Below are 25868 nucleotides of genomic sequence, written 5' to 3'. Positions count from 1 at the left end.
TGTGGAAGCCTGGCTAAGGTTGGAAGTGGAGCAACCAAGCTGTGAGGTTGAGAGACTGAAGGGATTGGTGCAGCCCGCCCGACTGATGGACCAAGAGGTCTGGCACTGGGTCCAGATTCCAAGGCTGCTCCAGTAGGTGATGATGCAGGAATGGGAACCAAACATATCGAGGCCAGTAAGGGGCAATGAGGAATATCCTGGATCCCAATGCAGTCGCCTTCTGAATTAGTTTGGGAATTAGGGGAAAGGGTGGGAATGCATAGAGAAGGCCCCGGGGCCCATCGTGAACTACAGCGTCTCTGGGGGAGTGCCCGGGAAGGGGGAAGAGAGTGAAGAAATCGTCGCACTTGCTGTTCAGAGGAGTTGCGAAAAGGTCGCAGCAAGGTTGACCCCATCTGCGGAAAATTTTGTCCGCTACTGACTGAGAGACCACTCATGAGGCATGAGAATAGCTCTGCTTAGCCTGTCCACTATGACGTTGGGACTTCCTGGGGATGTGCGCTGCTATCAGAAACCGTTGAGAGGAGATCACCCACTGCCAGAGTCTGAGTGCTTCTCGACATAAGGGATAGGACTTGGTACCGCCCCGCTTGTTGATGTACCACATTACAGACATACTGTCTGTTTGAATTGCAATAGTCCCGGTGGGTAGAGAGTCCTGAAGAGCTTGCAATGCTAAAAGCACTGCTCTCATCTCAAAGACGTTTATGTGCAGGTGGTACTCTAGAGGTTGCCAAGTGCCCTGGACAGTCCTGCCCTGAAAATGCCCCCCACCCGATCAGGGAGACATACGTGGTCACCGTGGCAACAGGAGGAGGAGGAAGAACAAACGGTCTGCCCTGGAGTACTAGAGGGGAGACCATCCACCAAGCCAGGTGGTCTTTGCATGATTGAGTGATTATGTTGAGACATCGGAAGTTGTTGAAAAGACCATTAGGTAAAGAGCATCCACTGAAGAAACCGCATGTGAAAACGAGCCAGGGGAACTAGTATGATTGCTGCTGCCATGAGACCCAAAGTTTTTAGTACAAATCTGGCCTGAATCCTCTTGCACTGTAGTAAGACCTGCACATGTCGGCGAATGTCTGACACACTGTCTAGAGGAAGTTTTGCAGACAGCTCTTTTGTATTTAATCTTGCGCCTATAAAGGTTATAGACTGACAAGGCAACAATGCAGACTTTTCGAAATTTATTGAAATACCTAGCTCGGAGCAAGTTTGGATGGTATAATCCATGGGTCACAGTAGCTGATGCCTGGTGGAAGCAGTAAGGAGCCAGTTGTCTAGATATGGAAACACCTGGAATCCTCGCTGTCTCAGGTTTGCCGTAACCACTGCCATGCATTTGGTGAACACCCTGGGGTGAGACCAAAGGGCAGGGCTCTGAATTGATAGTGACTGGCTCCCAGCCGGAAGCGGAGAAACCTTCTGGAGCGCCTGTCTATTTTGATATGGTAGTACGCATCCTGAAGGTCTATGGAGCACATCCAATTGTCCTGACTCAAAAAGGGTAGAATGGACTGAAGCGTGACCATCCGGAACTTTGTTCTTTGAACAGATTTGTTTAACCTGCTGAGATCCAAAATAGGTCTCCAGTCCCCTGTCTTTTTTGGTATCAAAAAGAAATTGGAGGAAATTCCGGATCCTTGCTGGTCTGCTGGGACTGCCTGGATGGCCCTTTTTTCTAGCAGTTTTGAAATTTTTAGCACTGCTTGTTCCCTTAGACTGGGTGGAACATCTGGAAGGGACATGGTTGTTAGTACAGGGGTGTGGACAAAGGGAATTTTGTAACCCTCTGATATGATGGACCGTACCCATTTGTCTTGTGTGAGGAGATGCCAGGGTACAGTGACAATCTTCCCCCGACTGCCTTCGAAGGTGGACAGTCGGGCAGCCCCTCAGGGGTGCTGAAAGGGTTTGTTAGAGAAAGATTCTCCGCTACCCTGATTTTGCGGACCCCCTCTGCCCCTCGGGCGGTGTCTATTATTGTTCCCTCCCCTGCCCCTGGAGGGAAACTCACCACGTGTGTCAGGCACGACTCCCTGGGGTTTCCGAAACCACATTTTCCCAATCTTCTGACCCTTAGGGTATGGTCTAGAGGGAGTAGAAAAACGGACTCCCATGGCAGAGAGAGTCTTGCCTTCCTGCTCACACCTGGTAAGGGTATCCTTCACCTGTGGTCCAAACAGAGCCGAACCACTGAAGGGGGTATTGGTGACGGACGCCTTAAAGGGGTCAGCAAAGTTACATAACCGCATCCAGGCATGTTTTCTGAAAGCCACGCCTGTACCTGCAGCCCTACTCGCCCCATCGGCTGCATAAGAAATGAGCCGTATGGAGGAGTTGACGATAAAAGTTAAGGGTCGCCAGCTGGGAGTTAATCTTATCCTGAGCCCCCGCAGCTCATGGATCCTGAAGGGTATCACCCAGTTCCTTGAGAAGATCCCTTTGAAGGCGGGTGAAATGGCACAGATAATTCAGCGACCACATGGAAAAGGTCGCTGAGGAAAACATCCGCTTCCCGTATCTGTCCTAGACTCTTTATTAGGTGGATGGACAGGCACCGAAGGGTCAGCCAACTCCTTCTTAGTGGCTGCTGCCACCATGGCATCAACAGGGATACCTTTTGTCAAAAATTGTTTGTTGGGTGGGGCTGTAATGAACTTAGTTGGCCTGTGGGGAGTTGGTTCCACTGTGTCCGGGGCTGACCATGCCCTTCGAGCCACTACTTCCATGAGCGGGTCGAAGGGTGGAGAAAGAGCAAGAACCAACGCGTCTAGGTATACAGACTCATCCTCAGAAGGGTTAAGGGCAGTCCAGTTCCCCCTCTGCTTAAGGATCTCTAGGATGTCTGAAAAAGAGACATCCTCAGAGGGGGATCTTGGGGACCCTTCCAAATCCTCCAAGTCTGTATCAGACGTGACTGACTCAGGGGAGTCAACATGTTTCCTCTTACATTTTCTCTTCTGAGGGGGCTCCTCTGAATGATCAGGGGAAGCCACAGAAGATACGCCCAATGGGGCGACCTGGAGCATGTGTTCTCCACGCTTGGTGTCAGGAGGGTGGACAGAGACCGATGCAGGCACCATGGGGGAAGGAGCCGACTCAGGTGTCAGCATGCTCCTCATGACCTCGAAGGCACCCCTATCAGGCAGAGCAGAGGGTCCCCGCTCCGAAGAGACATGAAACCCTCCCGGCACCAAGAGGGACGGCTCCGAGGCTGATGTCGGGGCCGAGCTCACCTGCGCCGAAGCCCCGAGAGGGGGAACGGGGTCGGACAAGGGTCCGATGCCACTCACCCCCTCGGAGCAGATGAGGGAGTCCCGGTGCAGAGATCCCTCCAAGGAAGGAACCAATGAAGAGATCAGAGCCGAAAGATGTGGTATCGGCTCCGACGTTTCCAAGATTCGAGCCCCAACCAGCTTCGGCTCCGAACACAAAAGGGGAGTCGGAGGAGGAACTGATGAAGACACCGGGACAGCCACAGTCTTTTGAGAAGGGCTGGTTAACATTTTGGCCAGGGCCTGCGATTTAAGGAGTCTACTGACCACCCTCTCCAAGTCATGATCGGATAACCTGGAGGACTGAGAGGAGTGGGACCTATGGCTTCATTCCGACTGAAGCAACGGTGACCTCGCAGCCGAACGAACGGATTCTAGGGAAGAGGACCTGGAATGTTTTTGGCCCAACGACGGTTCCGACACTAAAGTCAGAGCCGATTGAGGTCTAGGGATGTCTGCTCCAGCCGGAGCCGAAGAGGAGGCAGATGCTGCGCCTGGTGACGGCTCCGAACTGGGAGCTGACGGCTTGGCGGGCTTTGAGGATTTCCCTGACTGAGGCTTCGCCGGGGATCCCTCTGGCTTAAGTAAGCCTCTCAAAATAAGCTTGTTCCTACGCTCCTGCAGAACTCTCAGGCTGAAGGCATGACAGACCGAGCAGGAATCCTGCAGGTGTAGGGAACCCAAGCAATAAACACATGAAGTGTGACCGTCTGTCAGAGACATCTTCTGACAGCACGAGTCACACTTCTTGAAGCGTGAAACTTTAGTATCCTTGGACATACTGGCCCAGGGATACTAAAGAGAGAAAAATTAAACTAGTGCTTAAACAAGGCACACAGAATCATCACACACCCGCACTAGTTAAGATAATAACCACCACAAAAAACTCACACACACACTTAACAACTATCCTTAATAAAAATATACAAATACTGCAACGCTAAACACTACTCCTGTAAGTACAACAAGGGTGGGGTTAGCCACTAATAGAGAGAAACAAGGGGGGGGGAACTAACAGAAAACGAGTTTCCTTAGTGGGACAAACTACGGGATACACAGTCTAACTACACTACAAGGGAAAGACAATCTATATCTAAGAAAAATACAAGGTAAATATTAGCTAGTAATACAAAAAAAAGGATTAATACGACCTGAGTCAGTAAAAGCGCAACCTTGTAGCTGAAGCGGCAAACGAGATCTGGGTATCTAGTGCCAAGCATTGTGGGATAAGGGGAGGCCTCGAGCCAGTAAATAACTCTTGAGCTTTAGTAGATGGCCGAGTCGGAGCCGAAGATCGGCTCCGAACCCAACCAGCAAGAATGAAGGCGAGATAGACAACTTAACATGTTAATGTTTCAAACATCTCTGAAGTAAAAATGGTATCAAAGAAACCATATCATTAATACCTGGATAAGTATCCGCTTTAAACAAAGATAATACATTTTTGCTCAATGGCTTTGGTCTTATTACAAATGTCACCACCTCTCTTGCCTTCATTTATTAGTTCCAATACAAAAAACTTAAATTCATGACTTCTGCCACTGCATTCTACATGTTTAGCTAATGCATTAGTATTCTTCTTATTACCGATGTCCCTAAGATGCTCTAACACACGTTCTCCAAGGGACCCGTTGGTCTTACCAACAGAAAACAAGATGTACAGAAACAGTAATAAACTAAATTACGACTGGTGCAGTCAGCATAAAAAGGAAACTCAACAAAGCAGTCATGAAAGGGATGTCTAAACTGGGGGGCTCTATATAGAAATTTACAGACATGGCAATGTCTGCATGGATATGTACCCTTACGTTGTGATTCTAGTACTACGTCATCATCTTTATTACCACAAAGTTGTTTCTTTAAAGTCAAGTTATTCCTAAAAGAGAAAAGTGGAGTCAGAGATGCATTCTCTTAGCTTATCTGAGTATAGAATATTCCAATGTTTCCTAATTAACATCACAGAATATACTGACATCACTTGCATAGGTTAACAAACACCTCATATTCATATTGTTACTATCAGATGACAACATCTGGGTATGATTTTTCTAAAAAATAAGGTTTACCTATGCTGTGCCTTTCTTTCATAACTTGGTCTATGTAGTTATTAACTTCTCTCTCAAAATACCCCCTGCTGAGAAAGTCTATTTTCAAAGTATTAAAAGCTTGTAACAATTCACGTTCATCACTATGTATTCTCATCATCCTAAGGAATTGACCTTTAAGCACATTCCTGGACACATGCCGTGGATGCATACTACCTTTAGGTAGTAAAGTATTTTTTCTAATCTTTTTCCTATATAGAGATGTTTTAAAGCCACCTATGTCTTTCCTATTAATATAAACATCTAAAAAGCTTACCTTTTCCACTGAATATTCATAGGTAAATCTCAAAAATGAAGTGGTAGAATGCAACCACTCTATAAATTCAGAGACTAGTTCCATCACCTTCCCATAACAAAAAAACATAAGTCAACAAAACGTCTATACCAAAGCACCCTAGGATGAGCTAAAATCCCTATTTCAGACTCCTATTGAGCTAAAGCTAAGTTGGCGTACCTATTGGCACAAGACATACCCATAGCCATGCCAACTTTCTGCAAGTAATAGTCATTACCAAACATAAACACATTGTTATCAAGGATGATACCAAGTAACTCACAGATAAGAAAAACCTTATAATTCGAGTAACATTTCATACCATTGAGCATAGTCATGATAGTTTCAATACCCCATTCATTGGAGATGACAGTAAACAATGAGCCTGTCCAGGGTAGCAAGTAATAGCTCTCTAGTGCTATCCAGTCCTGCAGTCCCTCTAATACAGTTATTCTAGAAAATTTTTTTGTGTCCCTTAAAATAATAGGTAGTTGATCAACAATAGGTCGCAGCATCTTCTCTACAAAAAGAGAGAGAGGTTCAGTGACCCACCCTCTTCCGGACACAATCGGACGCGTAGGTGGATCTACTAGACTTTTGTGTAGTTTAGGCAAACCATATATTAAGGGGATATTTGGATTATTTACACTAAAATAGGATTTTTATGTCAGAGATGTTTGAAACATTAACTTACTGATTTATAGTTTTTAATACAGGTTTTTATATATATATAGCAATAACCCATGCCTGGGTGTGTGTGGGTAATGCTGGATTTACCCACGGTTGGCGTGGTTTGGTCACGAGGGCGAAGCCCGAGTGGCCAAACAAAGCTAACCGTGGGTAAATCCAGCATTTCCCACACCCAGAAGTGGGTTATTGCTATTATACAATGACATTATTTAAGAAAAAAAAAAAATTACTTTTCTTAAATAATGGCATTGTATTATGCCTCTTTGCTGCCCTTCCGCATCTGTCTGGTATTCTGCGGCAGTTCTGATATACTGCGCATGCGTATGCCTACGCAGTACATCAGAGCTGTGGGCAAAAGCAACGGAGAAAGCAAGATCTCTGTTGCTTTTTACTGTTTCGCTATGTTAAATGGGTTTAACACAGCGAGACATAAAAAAAGCAATGGAGAATCTCCGTTGCTTATTTTAAAGCTGTCTGGCTATGTTAAAGCCATTTAACATAGCGAGACAGGTTTAAAAAAAAGCAACGGAGAAAACAAGATCTCCATTGCTTTTTACACACTGTCTCGCTATGTTAAATAAGTTTAACATAGCGAGACAGCTTTAAAAAAAGCAACGGAGATCTCCGTTGCTTTTTTTAAACCTGTCTCACTATGTTAAACTCCTTTAACATAGCGAGACAGTGTTTTAAAAAAAGACTTGTACTAATGGAAAAAGTCCGGGCGACCGGACCTTTTTCCATTAGTATAAGTCGATTTACAACGTGCACGCTGCCCAATCAGTGTGCACGTTTTGGAATATTAATGGGGGGGGGGGTCATGGTATATATATATATATATATATATATATATATATATATATATATATATATATATGTGCGTGTGTGTTGTCTTGCTTTAAATTTAATAAGATAGTTAATTAGTATGGCATTCTCATTGGTGCATAGTTTTTTAAATATTGACTGTTTTATGAAATGTTTGTCTGATGAAGCGGTTGTTTGAGTGACTGTGAAAGCGCTAACCTGTTGTGATTAAATGAGTTGCCTTTTTCTGCTGTGTTGTGCTTTTTATCTTTTTTATTTCTAATTCATTTTATTTGCACTTTGTGTCTTCTGGGAACTTTTTATTTACTTTTGTTGTATGGAGTATAAAAGAATACTGTAAATCTGTGACATTGCAAGGCAGAGCAAAGTTTTACTGAGGTGAGCAAATGGTCTCCCCATCATCTAGCTGGGTCTCACCTTTCATAGATCAACATTTGCTTCTATGCAGTAGAAATCACTAACCTTTCAGCATTCCAACCTTGATTTTAAGATCACAAATAAAACTGGTCTTGGCGATACCATTATCCTTTGTAAGTTCTCTTTCTCTCAATAAAAACATTGTTTAAACCTCTACAAACCACACTGTTCCAGTCAGAGCAAATACCTGCTGACAGTGGTCGCATGACAGAAGATGCCATCCTGCAAATGATCCAATATATGACTTGCAGGTGCCTAGCCAACCATCTCAAATAATCGTGATCAAGTGCAGGCATTAAATTTAAACACTGCAGAGGCCATCACATCTATACAGGGCTCACGTTAATGATTTTATTTCCCATGTAAAGGCCTCCTAAACAGAAAACCACATTTTCAATGATAATTTCTTCTCTTTCAAAAACTTGCCAAATGGCCTGCTCCATGGATTGACACAGGCTCCTCCATAAGTTTACCCAGTGTTTTCCATCAAGGCACTAGGCACAAATAATTGAATTGACATCCTGGAAGTTTCCTCAACTGATTCAACAAAGTAAACAATTCAGACAACCTTTGCTTGGCTCTGTGACATAGGCTAACAAAACTGCTTCATACAGGCCTCGAGGGACAGCTTCATTTCCTGACCAGCCCAATGAAAAACCCATGTTCTCTGCATTTTTTTAGGGACTTGGCAAAAGGCTCCAAATATAAATAGGGAGAACAGACAGAACAGTCTTGCTCCCCTGAACAATGAAAAAAGGTGTCAACTGGCCTACACTCACCTTAATTCAAACTGAGGACCTAGTACTGACAGCTTGCAACAGGAGAATTAATTTATCTAAACACATACATTTTTAATGCATTAAAGAGGTACTCCATTCCCCACTCTATGAAGTGCCTTTTTGACATGCAGTCTTACCACTAAAGGTGTACCAGTATATTCTGCTTCTTGTATCAGAACAGCTTTAAGGATGTTATCAAATCTTTGCCAACTTGTGACAACTCTGCAGTGATCTATATGAATGAACCCAGCCAGCAATGCTGCAAGTCAGGACACTAAAACATGAAATTGTTACAGTCTTGACCAACACATGGGTGCCTTACCTGCCTCGCTTTACAGATTATGGAAATTAGAGCATCTTGCCAAGAGGTGGTTATCTCCAGGGCTTTTAAAATGTCATTTAAAACACCCAAGTTTTCTTTCCCTCCTGCAACTCAAATGCCAAGGGATATGTAATCTAGGCCTAGTAACTTCCTCCTTGGCACACACTCGAGCAAAGCAATAAGCTCAGGATGAGCCTTTCTCATCTTTTAAAAGGGAAAGTGGCACTACAGACATCTCAAAGAATGGAAAGCAGGAACCTGTGTAGGAAGGGGTATGTACTGTTACCGCCCAAGTTGGTGACGGTAAACTCTTGGTCGCACATGTGAGGGAGCACACATTTGTGGACAAAGAGGGAACACTGGCAGTCCCTATGGTGATGTGGGTGCATAACTGACGACAAGGGGAGGGGATACGGCCTTACTTCAAAATATACTCATTACTGAGATGCCTGCAAGAGCACAAATGTTCCTGATGTCTTGCCAGTATGATGGTTCCCCTCCCCCATACATCCTCTCACCTTGGCAGACCTGAGAACGATCCTCACCACCAGAAACTGAATGGGCCCATATACCATTGGGAGGACGGATGGTTGGCAGGCAAAGGAGATAAAATTAACTGCATGATCAGAACTTATCAATGGGACAGAAAAAAAAACTGTGAATCTGCAGAACCCGGGATTTTGCCCCTACTACTTGTGCATACAGGTTAACAAAACCCTTAGCAGCTTCTAAATTTTAAATGGGCACAAAAACTTCTGCTGCTGTTTTTCACTTCATATCTCCTCAGCCACTTGCTTAGCCTTTAGCTGATGCAGTCAGACTGCCCTCTCTCTCCAGACTTTAGCAGAGTAATCAAAATCCCTTTACTGCAATGCAATACTTCCTAACATTTAAAGGATGTAGCCAGTAGTTTTAATTCATGTTCATCATATTGATCTCTACTGCAGTAGCCTTAACTATATGGGTTATATCCTACCAAGGATACAACAGCCAGATAGTTTCCAAAGCTTCAGGGCACCTTTTTATACAGCAAAACTGTCAGGTAGCTTGAGCAGAGCGGACTAAAATCCAAGTTTGGGAATGAAGCCCTTCAGAGCTTTACTGAACAGTACGCTCCTCTGATGCTTTCAAGGATTAACAGTAGGCCTGCGCTATTCCTTTGCTGGGAAGATATTCCCTTTGGAGAAAAAAGTTCAGTATTCTTATCTGTGTTGCTATTTTAACACTTTCCTCTTCAGAAAAGTTATTTTAACAGATGTCCCAAAACAGTTATGTACTCTTAAATGGAATGCTAATTCTCCTGTCATTTTAAAAGTGGTGTAAAAGTACCTGAAAACAAACATACTTTTGTGGGGCTGGCATAGTGTTTAAGTGCATTTTACTGTGCTTTTCTTTCAAAAAATTAACTTTTGTAGACTGGTAGTGTTTACCGGCATTTGCTGCTGATCTTACCTAGGAAAAGGGTACCATTTTCCTCTTGACCATGGAACAACTACTGCCCCAATGGTTGGCTCTTCCTCCAGCCACAAAAAGAAAAAATTAAGCAAACAGCATTTGCTACTAAAGCAGGCTAGCTATTTGCCTCAGCCCCATGTGGGTGACTCTGCTGTGGCCACTTGTTGTACCTCAGACCACTCAACTTTTACCCCAGATCCCCCTGGCGTAGCACTTACAGCCACTGTGGAGAGGGGTTAGCCACATCTGTGGCCGTTGAGGTCTCCTCAGTGGCCAAAGGAAAACCAGTCATCAGTCCTGGGTATGGAACAGAGAAGGCTTCCCTGTAGTGTCAAATTGCTGTCCATTTGTGGGGAAGCTGCTGCCATCAGTAACACACGTGGCCCAATGTTCCCATCAAGACGAAACAGAAAACCAAGCATGTATTTACTCCTCCTCAAATCTCTGTGGTAGGAGCATTTCACAAAGTCTGGCTCAGGGTCTAATTCAGGCTATTGATCCTTCTCAAAGTAGTTTCTGGTAAAAAAAAAGGGGGTACCCTCTTTTCTGAGGAGATTCAAGATTCTGAATAGGAAGATGCAGGGATGGATACCAGGTGAGCTCAGTTTCTGATTCTCCCTGTGGGGGATTCTCTGTCTCAGACTGTTAGAATCTGCAAGGGTTTTCAGTGGGAGAACACTGAGGTTTATCAGTCGCTCAGAAAAGCTGTTACAGAAGGAATTTCCAGATCCTACACCCATTTCTCCAGGTGTGTGTGTGTGTGTGTGTGTGTGTTCATGTACTACTTTCTGCAATTTTACTGATAGTCAGCCAGCTGTCCCAAAAAAAAGGCAGCTAAAGCTGTATAAAGTTGCTTAGTCTTTTACATTTTTATTACACTATTCCCAAATCTGACCCAGCAGCTATAGCTCTAGTTGATCCCACTGCTTCTAAGCACTTGGTCAATTCCAATCTTACTCTTTCTGATAAGAATGGGAAAATTCTTGTCGGGTATGGGGGGAAAAATGAATAATAATAAAATGAGAAACTAGTGGTCTTACAACTTTTTTTATGAGCTCAGTCACAATAATTTCCAAAAATCATGAATCCTAGGTAGTGTTCCAAAGCAACAAGCCTTTATTCTTCACAGAAAAGCGATCCTCAGTAACAAAAAATCAGAAATATATTAATGTTAAACATATTGGCTTTTATATACTTAGAAGTAGGTGTGGAAATATGTATTGTTTAATTTTAAACCAGAATTCATGGCAAACAATATAAACAGGACTGTAAAAGTACATTTTAGAACAGCAAGTACCCACCACCACACACTGCTACTAATTAGAACAAACTAAATCCTACTTAAGAAAAACACTATTTACAACCCACATTCCAAGATCAGGTATTAACAAAAGCCTATCACATACATAAAAAGACTTTTTAACTAAAATCACTTTTGGCTAACTAATGTAATAAAGCCTTCATCAGGTCTGTGACAAAAACTAAAATAAGGAAAAAAAAAAAACACATAGCTAACCATAAACATAATTAAACTAAAAACACTAAAACATTATAAATACAATTAAACTAAAACACTATAAACATAAAAATACATCTAACATTACCTAGTAAATATCCATCCACGTGTATTTGCAAACTAAGTTAACAACAGCTCATAAAAAATGCCAGTGCTTTGCAAGTTTCATAGTTCTCATGTTTACAGCCTCAAAAACATGTTTATACAATGAAAACTAGTAGAAAAAACACAAAACAATACAGAAAACAGTGGACAAAGTAAACTAGTAATGTACATAAAAGTGTGCTAGTGTGAGCATGAGCATCTACCAGTATGGCAGATGGGGGAATTATACTACATGGTAATAACGGCATGAAAAAATGTTGTGTTTTGAACTTACAGTTTAAATCTCTAGTGTGATGCAATAAACACACATATTCTACACAATATTTCTAGTACATAAAAATATTCCTGAAAAAATTCTCTAATAAACCTTTACAGACTGTGTGTCAGTTTATGTAAATTCAACACACTCTTAATACAGCAATAATAGTCAAGTCCCGGTTTTCTGAATGCATTTAATTTCAATTGCCAGCATAATTCTTTTTTCTCCAACACACCACTGATGTCCTCTCATCCATCTCCACACAGTCCAGAATAATGAAAACCAGAATGTCTGGGGTGTTCTAATAAGTGTTTGGATAACGTGTTCCTCTGGCATTTATGTATGATGTCAGAAAGATGACCTGAAGTCCTCCATTTCAGTTTATTCACAGTCTTATCCACATATAGTGCAGGGAAGTCATTACATATTAACCTATATACAACTTCTTCAGTATTACAGTTACCACGTGCTGACGATTTCACCATCTGTTTCAGACAGGGACACTCATGAGTCACACTCCAAGTATTCACAGAAAGTGCAGTTAAGTGGCCTACAGAGTTTGGCGTTCGTTATCCTGGTTCCTTATTTTTCTTTTCCATATAGCTACATATGCTTCTGCTCTTTTTAGATACAAGAGTGGGATAATCTCCTAAAACCCTTACAAGCTGCTGACTGTCAGTAAGGCTGGCCCAGCTTTCCTTAACAATGGCTTTAGTTGTACTGAAATCCCAAGTGTAACTTAAAATGCAACTGTCCTTCCTTTTCTCTTCTTTTGGGTTAGATGTCCTGCTTGTATAATTCTACCAAAAGACCTTTTCCACATAGGGTCATTGTTAATTTTAGAACCGCTAATGGGATACAGGATATGTAACATGTTTGATTCATATCCTTTGGTTAAGAAATCATTTTCAAGATCATTCACATTGTGACAATGTAAGGTATTGCCAGTTATGCCAAGAGTAGTGCAGTGCAACATATCCAGCACAGCTAGCTGGAATTTTGTAAAGAATTGTATGCCATTTGTATATCAAACTGATTTGTACAAATGCTTGTGTTGAACAATGCATGTGTAAAGCTGCTCGTGTTAAAAATGTAATAACAGTGGGCCCTGACTGTACTGTAAAATCATTAAATGTATATATTTTAACAGAGGATACTGAAAGAGAAGAGGTTAATCTCAGCCCAGCTAACTTTGAAAAACAGTAAGAGATTAAATTACATCTTCATGGTCTAAATTAAGTATCTTACAGTTTTGACTGCAGCCAAAGACGAAATGTCTGTGCCAGAGAATGGTTTATTAGCTCCTGTAGAAAGAGTGGAAGTGTTTATTACTTTATAACTTCCAGAAGCTGCAACAGATCTTAGCAAAGGTGTGTGTGTGTCTGTGTGTATTATTGACACATGCTAAAAACGGGGGTAGTATGAGAACCAGAAGTCATATGACCAGGTGTGTGAAATCATTCTTTAAGCCAGCACTGTAACGGCATTTTAATACTAGATGATTCTGAGTCTCAAGGCACTCAGTTTTTGGAACCTGACAAAGAAGGATCACTCATCTATTTCATCTTGCCTTGCTCTAGAAAGTGACCAGGGGATAGTAATTCTTTAGATCAGTCAGGAAAATACAGGGAGATTAGTTAAGTACTGTTTTTCTATAGCTGTGTGAATCTATTTGTCTGCATTATTGTAATATTTCCTGCGACTGAAAATCTGGTGTTTATTATACATAGATGTTCTTTTATTTTTTATCACTAACTTTTTATTGCGGCTGGTCCTTTGAAGAATTTTTATCACTAACTTTTTATTGCGGCTGGTCCTTTGAAGAATATTTTAACCTTTGAGAGTACTCATATCTATTTGGTGACTCTGGCCACTCCTGATAACCTTACTGCACTGGTCAAAATACTACCATTTGCACTGATATTACATTTTGCTCGGTACAATTGGGTACCCTTGTGGCTTTGGAGTGTCTGGTGGCAGTAACTACCTTATATACTGTGCAGAAGGGACATAGCTAGTAATCTGTGCCAGCCTTTCACAGCTGTGTGTGTGTGTGAGAGAAGATCAAATCTCAAAGAGTGCGTGCGTCAACTGTTTGGTGCAGGGACATGAAGCACTAGTTTCACGGACAGGGTGCTATAGAGAACTTGGCTTGGACACTCCGCTGAGGACTCAACTCTATAGCTGTGCCACTGAGGAGTCTTACTGGGGACCTGGAGGGAGACAGAGTGAACTCCAGATGCCGGATTGAGTGTGTTCCCTGTGTGCTCTTAAGGGAAATTATACTTGATGCAGACAAGCTGCATCTGGAAATACCGTGTGTATCTATTTTTGTTCCAAGTACACAACCCTCTCTAGTGTCAGTGGTAAGGATTAAGGCTCCTTAATTATTGGCTCAGAGAGGGGACTTCACACACATTTTTGAGAAAAGGGGCCAAATCTGTGGTAATGCTTGCTAATCTGTAGCCTTGTGATTTTATTATATTGTGCTTAGCTTTGACTGGATGCATACTATCTCTTCTTAGTAAGCAGTTCATTTCGGTTGGTTTCCTGTACAAGTTAAAAGTTAATTTTCCTCTGTCTTTATCAATACTGACAGACAATATCAATATCAAGGAACAGCACTGATTCCAAGCTGATGGAAGTGGTAAATTTCAGGAAGGAGGTGGAGTTACTGATGTAATGGATAAACTTGGCGAGAAGATTTCTCACCTTGCCAAACTATGAATACATAGTCACTAAAGCAAAGGTAGCTTGGTCATAAAACTGCAGTATTCACTTTGCAGTACACATTCCTCATCCCACTTGCCTAAGGCTACACTGGCCAGGCTGGAGGCCATAGCTGCACCCATGGCTCTCCCCCTCATCTGTTTGTAAGCCTGGCCACTGAAACTGAAAAAATTTTTAACAGCAAGTTTATTAGCTTTCCCAAGCATTCAGTTTGCCCTTGTGTAGCATTATTTCTACTATAAGCCTCTGTAGCTGCTTCAAAACAGTACAGGTGTAACAGTGTGTAGGGCTTCAACTACAATAGTTACCCAAATGCTTTATTCATTCATACATACTTTTCTTTATTTTTCTTAAAAAATGAAGTGAATCTAAAATAAAAAGACAAGTTCTTTTCAGCAAGAGGCTGAATAATAAAATCCAAGTACATGGCAGTGGCCTCTGATATGGAACCTCCACTTGCAATAACAGGTCTGTAAGGTGGATCTTCCCTATTCTTATGGGGTTTGGGAATCCAGAAAAAAAAAACAAGGTTAACCTAGGGCGAGGAGTGCTCAAATACTCAAAAAAAGCTTTCACTAATAAGTGCTTCATTAAGCATTGTGGTTAGCTTATCTTTCCAAAGCACAACATCCCTTCTTACCCAACCCGATGGGAGCCCCACAAGGGTCTATTCCTTGGTCCCTTGCTTTTCAACAACTTCACTAATCACCTCATTACATCCTGTCCTCACTATACTCATATAATATGCTGACAACTCTATCATCTCTAATTTTCGATACCCTCTCTGACCTGCACACTCTTACCCAAAACTCATTCAACTTCATTGAAAAGTGGCCAACAACCAACTCATCCTCAATCCCAAAAAGACCAAACCTATTATTTTCCCATAAATCTCTCTCCCACCTCAAATCTACCCTCTCTATCACCTCACTAAACACCATCAATGCAGAACCCCACACAAAACTTCTATAGATAATCAAATTCCACCTCCATATCCACCACTGCATTAAAAAAAAACAAAAAAAAAAAAACAAAAAAAAACACACACCAGAATCTTGGAGTACTCTATAGAAATAATAAGTTCCTCACTCAACACTCCAGAGTCTCACTAGCTCATGCCTATCTTTTCCCGAAGTTTCCTCTATGGTTCAAAAAGCCTAACTAAGCTACAGACCACTCTACAAACCAAACTCTAAAGCACCTACACAACAAAGTTGCCTGGTTTGCTGCTCATCAATCACCTAACTCATATCATGGTTTCTCACTCTCTACTTTAAATTGGCTACAGTTCCCCCATCAACTACAACTCTCTCAACTATCCATCATTCACTCTATCCTCTACAAACCCACCACCTGTCCTAGCACCTCCTTCTTGTCTCTCTGTATATTCCAGCTAAAAACCTCAGGAGCTCCAACCAATACCACCTTTAAATTTTTAAGACCAAAAAATCCACTGGCCAAAACTTATACAGCTACTCCCCTGCTCCAAACTGGAACAAGTTTCCACAGGAGAGCAGAAAATAACCACTACACATTAATTCTAAAAAGCACTCAAACAATACCTTCTTGGACACCTCAACTTGTAACTGCAAAAGCCAACACACCTCAACTTGTAACTGCAAAAGCCAACTCCATCCTTCTCTCCCTCTCATTCTCTTCATTCATCAACCCCTCAAAGTACTCTTTCCATCTGCTCAACACACTCTCCTCGCTTGCGAGTATGTTTCCCTCATTATCCTTGATCACCTTTACCTGCTGCACATCTTTTCTAGCTCGGTCCCTCTGTCTAGCAAATTGGTACAGGTCCTTTTCTCCCTCCTTAGTGTCCAACCTTTCATACAACTCTTCATATGCCTTATCCTTAGCCTTTGCCATGCACCTCATATCCTTATACTCCTGTCTACTTTCTTCATCTCTCTGACAATCTCGCTTCTCTGCCAACCTCTTTCTCTGTATACTCTCCTGTACTTTCTCATTCCACCACCATGTCTCCTTGTTGTCCTTCCTCTGTCCAGATGTCACACTAAGCACCTTTCTTGCCGTCTGCCATGCTAGCTCTGCTGTAGTTACCCAGCTATTTGGGAACTCTTCACTGCCACCCAGCGCCTGTCTTAACTCTTCACTAAACTCCACCTCACAATTCTCCTTTTTTCAAATTTCCACCATTTGATCCTTGGTGCTGCCCTCGCACTCCTCCTCCTCTTCTTGATCACCATCATCATCCTACAAACCACCATCCTATGCTGCCTAACTACACTTTCCCCAGTCACCACTTTACAGTCTCCAATCTTCTTCAAACTAGCCCTCCTACATAAGATATAATCCACCTGTGTGCATCTTCCTTCACTCTTGTATGTCTCCCTATGCTCCTCCCCCTTGTTAAAATATGTTTTCACCACAGCCATGTCCATCCTATTTGCAAAATCTACTACCATCGGACCTTCTGCATTCCTTTGTTTAACACCACCTACCCATCACTTCCTCATCCCCCCTGTTCCCTTCACCAACATGCACGATGAAATCTGCTCCAAACACCACTCTCTCACCCTTGGGTACAGTCATCAGTCATCACCACTTCATCCAACTCACTCCAAAATTTTTCTCTCTCATCCATCGCACACCCAACTTGTGGGGCATATGCACTAACATCCATCATTACACCATCAATTTCCAGCTTCATAAACACCACTCTATCCGACACGCTTTTCACCTCCAAAAAACTCTTAGCATACTGTTCCTTAGGATAACTCCTATGCCATTTCTCCTCCCAGCCACACCATAAAACAATTTGAATCCACCTCCGATACACCTAGCCTTACTCCCCTTCCATCTAGTCTCTTGCACACACAATATACCAACCTTCCTTCTGTCCATCATGTCTCTCCCTATACCAGCCATACTGCCAACATTCAAAGTTCCGACCCTCACTACCACAATCCTAGCCTTTCTCCTCTCTTCCAGCCTTCGGCCATGCCTTCCTCCTCTTCTCCTCCTTCGGTCAAAAGTAGCCCAATTTCCACCAGCACCCTGTTGGCTAACAGTACTGGTGGTGGTCGTTAACCCAGGCCTCGACCAATCCAGAATGTAAATATTTACTGCTGTCCGCATGAATGATTTGGTGAAGTTTTACACCAGATGCCCTTCCTGACGCAACCCTCCCCATTTATCATGGCTTGGGTCTGGCACAAAGAAATAGACTGGCTTGTTGTTCTTGAAAGGGGACTTGTATAACAGGCCTCCGAGAAAACCAGTGGCTCCTCCTTAGGCTCTTAATTTTGTGTTAGAGAAGCTAACATCTGCTCCATTTGAACCAGTTAACCTAGATGACTTGAGGCTCTTATGAAAATAAGTTTTACAGATTTGAACTGCAAGCTCTTAAGGTGACTTAACCCGATCTAGTTTTCTATAAGAACAGGCTTTCTTTGAGAACTAATGTTTCTTTTATGTCTAAAGTGGTATCAGATTTTACTTTAAGCCAAAACTATACAGCTCCCCATTTTCTTTCCTGAATCTAAAAATGGAGAAAGGACACTCCGGTACCATCTTGACAGAACTAAATCTTTCAGATCATCGAATCAATTGTTCCTTTCTTGTGAAGATAAGAAGGCACATCATCTGTCAAAACAGACCATTTCAAAATGATTGTCTAAGGCTATTACCTTCTGCTATGCAAACTATTCCAGCAGCGTTCAAGGCCCACAGTACCAGGGCCTTGACTTCACCCATACTTTTTGGAAAGGGTTAAGATTTTAAAAGTATCCTAGAAGCTTCTACATGGGCATCTGTGCCTACATAAGCTCGACTCCTTCTCTGGGTCCAGATCAGATTTTGCAAGGACTATTTTCTAGGGGCTCCTGGACTCTTACCTTCCACCTCCCAGATGTAGTTAAATAGGGTAATCTGCCCATATAGCTAAGGCCAGTGAAGCAACGATGAATACAAAGAACATAGTACAGCTGTGTAAGTGAATTTACCGGAACAGTAGATGATCAAATGATCCAACCTTCACTCCATCTCCCTTGTTTTTTGGTGAACTTTTTATGCCAGGGTGTGGACATTTATTTTTTGTTGCTGTTGTTTCTAGCTTTGCCCTTTCAGGCCTCTGCCTCCCTCTCTCTGTTGGTAGGAAATCTCTGAAGGGCTTGGCACCAAAACTTTTTTAGTCAGGTTACCTTGAGCTGCCTGAAAGTTTGAGTGCATGTAAGGTGCTTTGAAACTAGCTAGTTGTTATATAGCCAAGACTAATGCAGCAGTGATTACCTCAACATCTACTGTTATGGTAAGTTTATTACACTGTATTTTCTAGCCTTTTTCTAAATCATCATCCAGTCCCTTTAAGCCTTCTCCCATGGTGTGTCTGAAGTAGGCCTAGCCGATCCTGACACTTGCCTAAAACAATGAACAGAGTAGGTATACCATTTCCTTAGAGAGCCTTTAAAAGCATTTCACCACCACACGGACTCTCACTATTCTCCATGCAGCACATCTAAGTCACTGCTGTTCTTTATTTTTTTTAAATCACGGCTATTCTTGAGGGGCAAACCACCCTTTTAGATAAGGAAACATTGCAGAAATGTTTATTAAATCCAGTGTCTAACAGGGGGCAGACCACCACAGATAATGATCAACTTAAAAGGTGTTTGATTAGATATCACGATCATCAATGTCCTAAAAGAACTCCAAGTGATCTGATTCAACTGATGTTACCATCTTACCTCTTCTGGAAAACTTGGTATAAACAGGAAAATAGTAGAGTCTTCCATGTAGACATATACCATCAGGGAACAGAAATTCGTAAAATATTTCTCCAGCTCAGGAAGTCTCATAGATCCAAGGTGTAGACACACACAGACACAAAAAGAAACTGTGCAACTTGTAACAATATTTCCCTGAGAATTAGGGTCACGTGGAACAGCATTCATCAGGCATTCCCACCAATGACTCCTTGATGGTCATAAAGCTACTTTGTTGGTCTGATAAAAAGATTTATAACTGGAAACACAGGACTCTGTGAGCTATCAAAAATCACACCCTGCCTCCTGGCACCATCAATTGATTAGGAATAAATCTGACCTTCAACACATGTTCATGTTTTTGGGCTGATGAGCGTGTTTCTTACAGCAGGAGTATCCAAGCTCTTGCTCTTCTGAGTTACTCGACCCACAGCTAAACAAACCCTACTCGCCGACCATAATCCATGGCTCATCATTCAGGATAGGAGTGACTGTCCCTTTAAATGTACTGCAGTTGGAAAGTTTTAATAAACTTTTTAAACTAAAACTTGCACAGACTGCAATCTCTTATAAACCACTCGTTATTTCCAATGATCATCATCCCTGATCCTCTCCCTCTACTGTGTATTCCTTGGATGTCAAGAACCATCATAAAAACACATGCAGTAACTCCAGACTGTTTAAATCAATATTTGAGCTTCTCAGATCTACTACTCCTACACCAAATCTTCAAGGTCTATGGTTTAGCACATTAAAAAAAAAATAATAATAATAAAAGGCGGGAAGATGGATCCCATGCCAAAGTACAGCCCCTCCCCACAACTGGGAGAAACTGGCAAAAATCCCAGCCTGTGGGAAAAAAGAAAAAAAAAAATCAGGAGCTGACCAACTTTGTAAAAGAAAACAAAGAAGCCAGGTACCTTTTACTGCCTTTTTTTTTCCTTTGATTTTTATGTCTCTTGCCCACACACAATTCCAGATAGTTCACCATCACTGCTCAAAATCCTGAATACATGGTCTTCAAAAGCCATCAGAATGTCCACACCATTCAGTGCAGAATATAAAGTTTCCATTCAAACTACAAGTGATTGATCCAGCTACCACTACATTACAACCATATTGAGGTCACATACCTGCTTCAACAGTGGACAAACTTTAAAGACTACAGGACTGGAGGCTACCCCATAACACCAGCCAAGTGTCTTTGGTACACCACAGATGACCAGACTAAACCCAGTTAACATCATCAAAAGACATAAAAAAATAAACATTAAGTTGCGCAGAAAAGCCTGCCTTCTTATTGTCAGTCTACTTTCTTCTCTCCTGGTATGACAGACATTTTCTCAGTTTTTGCTTCAAAACTAACAGGATTGCCGTCTTGACCTTCTGATTAAACTTTTTCCGAGATCCATCTGTCTGACCCTTCCACTTCCCCACCATCTCCTTTGTTTCCATTGGATCAACAAATGATCTGTGCACCAGTAGTAAAAAGACTTGGATAAATCCAACAGAATCTTTCTAGACTGGCATAATAGGTTCATAGGTTCATACTAGGCTATCTGCCCTAGGGCATTTATAAGCCTAGCCAGAGTGTGTATGGCTTTCGCCACCCATATTAAATTTATTTTGCTATGCCCTTTTTCGAGGTTAGTATACTGTGCCTCTGTCTAACAGTGACACAGAAGTGATACCCGGGGTAAACCTACGATCTCCCATCCACTCATCAAGATTCCTCTTGAAGAGAGGAAATGAGGGACTCTGCCTAACCTGGACTGGGATTTTATTCCAGAGTGAAGGCACAAAAGTTCTTGTCTCTTAGGTGCAACCATCCAGTTTATAAATACACATTTCATCACTCTGAAAACTTACCAAGTTTCATACCTCTCATCATTTTTTAAGCTATTCTACTCATATGTCTGCAAATTATTACAAAACTACAAAACACCCCAATTTGATCTTTTCCCTGCAGCCACCATGTTATAACTACATTGTTTATTCAATAATTAGCCAATTTGTTAATTTTTCCCTTGTTTTTGTGTTAAAATGTTTTAAGAAGTACTTAAAAATCATGTAAATAAGCTCATGAACAGATGTTTTACCTTGCAATTATAAAATGTACATCATGTGTAACTTAAACATGGAGCTTTTCTCCCCAGACCTCTGCTGAAATGAGTTTTTCCCAGTTTGACTTTCCCTGATCAACAAAGACAAATAATTAAACAAATAATTTCCAAGGTAGTGCTACGATCATTCTAAGTGCAACAATCCAGGTTTCCAAAGAAGTGCTAAAACCCTTCTAATGTACAAGTAGCAAAATATACAACCATCTGTATAGGCTTTTTTTTTTAAATGGCCAGCGACCTCAGGATAAAAATCCTGTGCGCATGCTCAAAAGAGAATTCAGATTCTAACAATTCTGCCCACTAACTTAGCAATGCTCTCCTATAAACTGCAAGAGCTTGATCTTCCGGTCCTTCTGATATCCCCATAAAGAAAACATTCTTCCTGCACTCCGTCTTCTAAACCAGTTATGTGGGTCTCCAACTGCACGATGAGAACCTTATTATCTTTTACTCAAGTAAAGGATTCGATGAGAACCTTATTATCTTTTACTCAAGTAAAGGATTCCTTTGCATCCCTTTGAAAGGATATTAAAGCATCAGAATGAGAATTTAAACTAAGCTTTCTCCATATTCCCTATACTCAGCTCCATCTGCATCACATGGATTCAATCCTGTTTAACTTGTCTAAACTCTGTCAATGGAGAGTAAAGTGCAGGGCTTTGAGCTTAACAGAATTATACACCATTCTCCTATCCTGCAACACTGGCATCACTTGCTCTAACTTTACTTCTGAATCTTAAGCAGATTACAGCTATTACTTTGCTTTACAACTTATTTATCTGCACAGACATCCAGCATCTGCAATCAAACTCCATTACGAGTCAAACACTTCTACACTCTCACTTTGCATTCCAAAGTCAATGACTACCTACAAATCATTGAAGTCCAGAAAACAGCTTCATTATTTTTAACTGTATACCCGTCTAGTAAATAGTTTGGCTCCTGGAATTCGCAATTCTTTATCAGAACAGACCATGCATAACAAATTACCAAAGGCAATAACTGCAAAATATATCAACAGCAGTAATATTTTATGAAACACAAACACTTCCTACAATTCTTACACAGCACATTAACCAAAAAAAGTTACTTCAAAACAACTGTGAAGTAATTATGAAACAATTTCAAAAAACAGCTGCACTGACAGCAAGGAGGGGTGCCATGAATATAGAAATAGTAGAGTGACCGCATGATAGCAGCTCGTGGGCGTTTGGGAGCTTCCATGATTATAGAAGCACACTATTAAACAAGAATATGTATTAGTGACCAGGTGGTCTAGATAGGGTAAGAAATCAGCCTTTTACCATGTGTGGGAATAAAAATAAACCTTTTGTAATATCAGAGCTACATTTTAAAACAAAGCATACTATAAATTTCCTTCCATTCTGAATGGATAAACTGGAGTTATTCAAAGTTCAAATCAGCAAAAACAGTGGTATTCATTCTGTAATGAACCAACTTTTTTTAAACTTACCACAATCATTCTCCCATCTGATGTAATTACAGCAACAGTGCCTGAAATTGTCGAGTTAAGGAACATAACACACCAGCATCAGCAATACATGCTTTTGTTTAAAACTATAAATGCCGAAGCTCTATGCATTTACAACGCAATTTTTTAAGTTACTTAAAAAAATTTTTTTTTGTAATAAACATCACACAGGTAAAAGACAAAAAAGAAATGGTTAGAAAATTATATACACAAACACATACATACACCACACACTCAGAAAAAGTCGGGTAGGTACAAAAGAATGAATCCCCATGTGACAAAAATATAAACAACAGACAAAATGTGTAGTGATAAAAAAAACGAAGCTGATCTAAGACATACGAGCAAAGGATACCACAAAATATGCTGTTAGTGAAATAGTATAGCACGATAAAGGAGAAATGTACATGGCAATACATGAACGCAAGTTACCTAAACACGCAGGCATACAAAGTGTGGTTTTGCAGAGAAAATTAAAAGGGAAAGAGGAGTAATAGACTGCAAGGGGAAGGTGATTTGACTCAAGTAACATTTCTGGCAAGAAGGAAATGCAGAGAGAACTTCATGCCAAGCCTGATGTGGAGGTAGTGCTGCTACTCAGACACCACCACAATAATGTTGACTGCATGCTGCAGTAAAGCATCACAGTAATATACAGATGGTCAGAGAATAACCATGGGCTACAGTATTAAAAATATAACCCTATACATTGTACTGGAATCCAAGTTTTTTTTTCTTTTTAAATAAACACTTGCTACCACGACTGTGGGGGTGGGGGCCTCAGCAGGGAGTGTTTCTACAGCAACAGGTTATTGTGAGCAACTTAGACCACAACAGTTCAACCAGCATTCTGGGAGGACAAACATACTTAAAAGGATACAAGATCAATGGGCATTTGGTCTGTCTGTCCCAAACAAGGCCTTCCATTAGAATATGTGATGAACAAAAGTATCACAAACATTACTTTTAAGAAGAAATATAGTCTTATTTGCACACACTCCAAATTTTTGTAAGTTTTTTTTAGATACAGCTTATACTTATTTATGAATATGAAAATGACTTCATGTAAAGAGACTTGCACAAATGCTTTGATTTCCATTTGAAGTCAAATAACACAGAACTGAAAACTGAATTCATAAGACGCCAATAATAATCTGAAAGGAAAACTTATATGGCAATGACACACTGATTTTGAAGACTATGCATCCATCTTCTTTCACCAAAGTGGAGAATTTGACATTAATTTTTAGTTTATTTACTGTTAATTAAACAAGCTAAATTGCGTTCTTGGCACCCCTTCAGACGTGACACAAGGTAAATGGCAAACACAACATACAATGATAATTTAGTGCAACCTGTCAGTGTTTTTTGGAAGGTAGAGGAAAACTCACATCACGCAAATGGGATAAATATGCATGCTGTACACAGACAGCCCCCAGAGATAAATACTGAACTACGGAGTTGTGAGCTCTTACCACAAAGCTACGAGGCTGTAAACTACAGCTACTGTCAGCTGATACTCTTACTCCAACATATGCTTGAAATGTATACTGCTTAAAGAGAAACTGCACTTACTGACAAAACAATGCAACCCTGCAAATAAGCCAAGCCACAAAGTGATACAAATGAATGCATTTGTGTTAAATGCACGAAATGCAGAAAAGTAAACTTTCTTTCAAAAGGCCAGCTTTACTGTTTTTTTTCTTTTAATTTTTAAGAACAAAACAGCAAACGTTTTTATGAGAAGTTTTACAGAAACCATACTATAAAATGACGAGGAAAGAAACATCCACTATATACATAAAGTAAAACATATACACTATTCAAATTTAAGCAAGCTCTTTTACTGTAAAACACTAGAAATCCACATTTATAAAAAGGATACGATTTATATAACTTTCCAAAGCAGATGCCATGCTATATTGTAATGCCGCCTACAATTATTCATCCACAGTATAGTAACTACTGACGCTGAAACACCGACAACGATTTCAACACGACTTGACACAAGCTTTTACTCAGGGACTTCCGGTAATCACAGACTACACTAGCAGAGGATTAGCTCGTTTGCAGGCAAAAGTAAATGATTTCCGACTTCCGAGATACGCTAAGGGCTGATTTGACGAGTCCGTGGAAGAGAGATATGACAATTTTTATGTGGAGTGACGTGTGCTTGCTCGCCTCTTAACTGTCCAGATTTTCGCAGAATGTCCAGATTTTTTGGCTCATATTTTTAGTTTGTGCCTCTTAACATTTGTGGTTTTCTGGTATATCACTAGGATGATTTGAAGATTGAAGTCCATAAGTAATGCCATGTGTTTAAGACTTCGGATCCTTCAGAAAATGTATGTTAAAGCAAACATGCCTTTGTCCCCCAAGTTTGTCTGGCATTGTACACATTTCTTGCACTAAATGGTTGAGAGGTATGATCACGCTCATACCCCTCAACTGTACAGATTTCTGCCTGTTTTTGGTCTGTTGCTCATAAAAGTTGCGATTTTCTGGCAAGTCACAGAGGTTTGAAGTCAGTAAATATTGACATAGATTTGATTTTCAGACTAAATATATGCAGACACAAAACCTGTTAACTTTCTACATTTATCAGAGCAGTATTTAACATTTTATCCCTATTTTTGAGTCTTTGTCCACCTGTATTTTAAGCTTTGTCCAGATTTCTTGAGCTAAGAGGTTAATAGCTGACATGTTTGTTATTACTAAAACAGAAAAAGGCTCTGTTGAATAGTATTACATTATGAAAGATGTGA

At 41.1% G+C, this 25868-nt stretch overlaps 1 protein-coding gene across 1 annotated transcript in view; it reads right to left on the bottom strand.

The window, feature by feature from the left end:
* LSM8 (LSM8 homolog, U6 small nuclear RNA associated) overlaps positions 1 to 25188 on the bottom strand; it is a 76638-nt gene extending 51450 nt beyond the window's left edge. Inside the window, exons 1-2 of the mRNA XM_044088726.1 lie at positions 24989 to 25188; positions 23086 to 23126 (exon numbers count right to left, since the gene is read on the bottom strand). Coding sequence (XP_043944661.1) covers positions 23086 to 23126; positions 24989 to 25019 — 72 coding nt within the window. The 5' untranslated portion in view covers positions 25020 to 25188. The remainder of the gene's footprint in view (positions 1 to 23085; positions 23127 to 24988) is intronic.
* Positions 25189 to 25868: the final 680 nt, after the last annotated feature.

Source organism: Protopterus annectens, chromosome 11.part0 (genome assembly GCF_019279795.1).
Source record: "Protopterus annectens isolate FY-2018-M chromosome 11.part0, PAN1.0, whole genome shotgun sequence".
Lineage (NCBI taxonomy): Eukaryota > Metazoa > Chordata > Ceratodontiformes > Protopteridae > Protopterus > Protopterus annectens.
The sequence above is the reverse complement of the archived record's forward strand: the minus strand, read 5'-3'. Positions and strand labels throughout refer to the sequence as shown.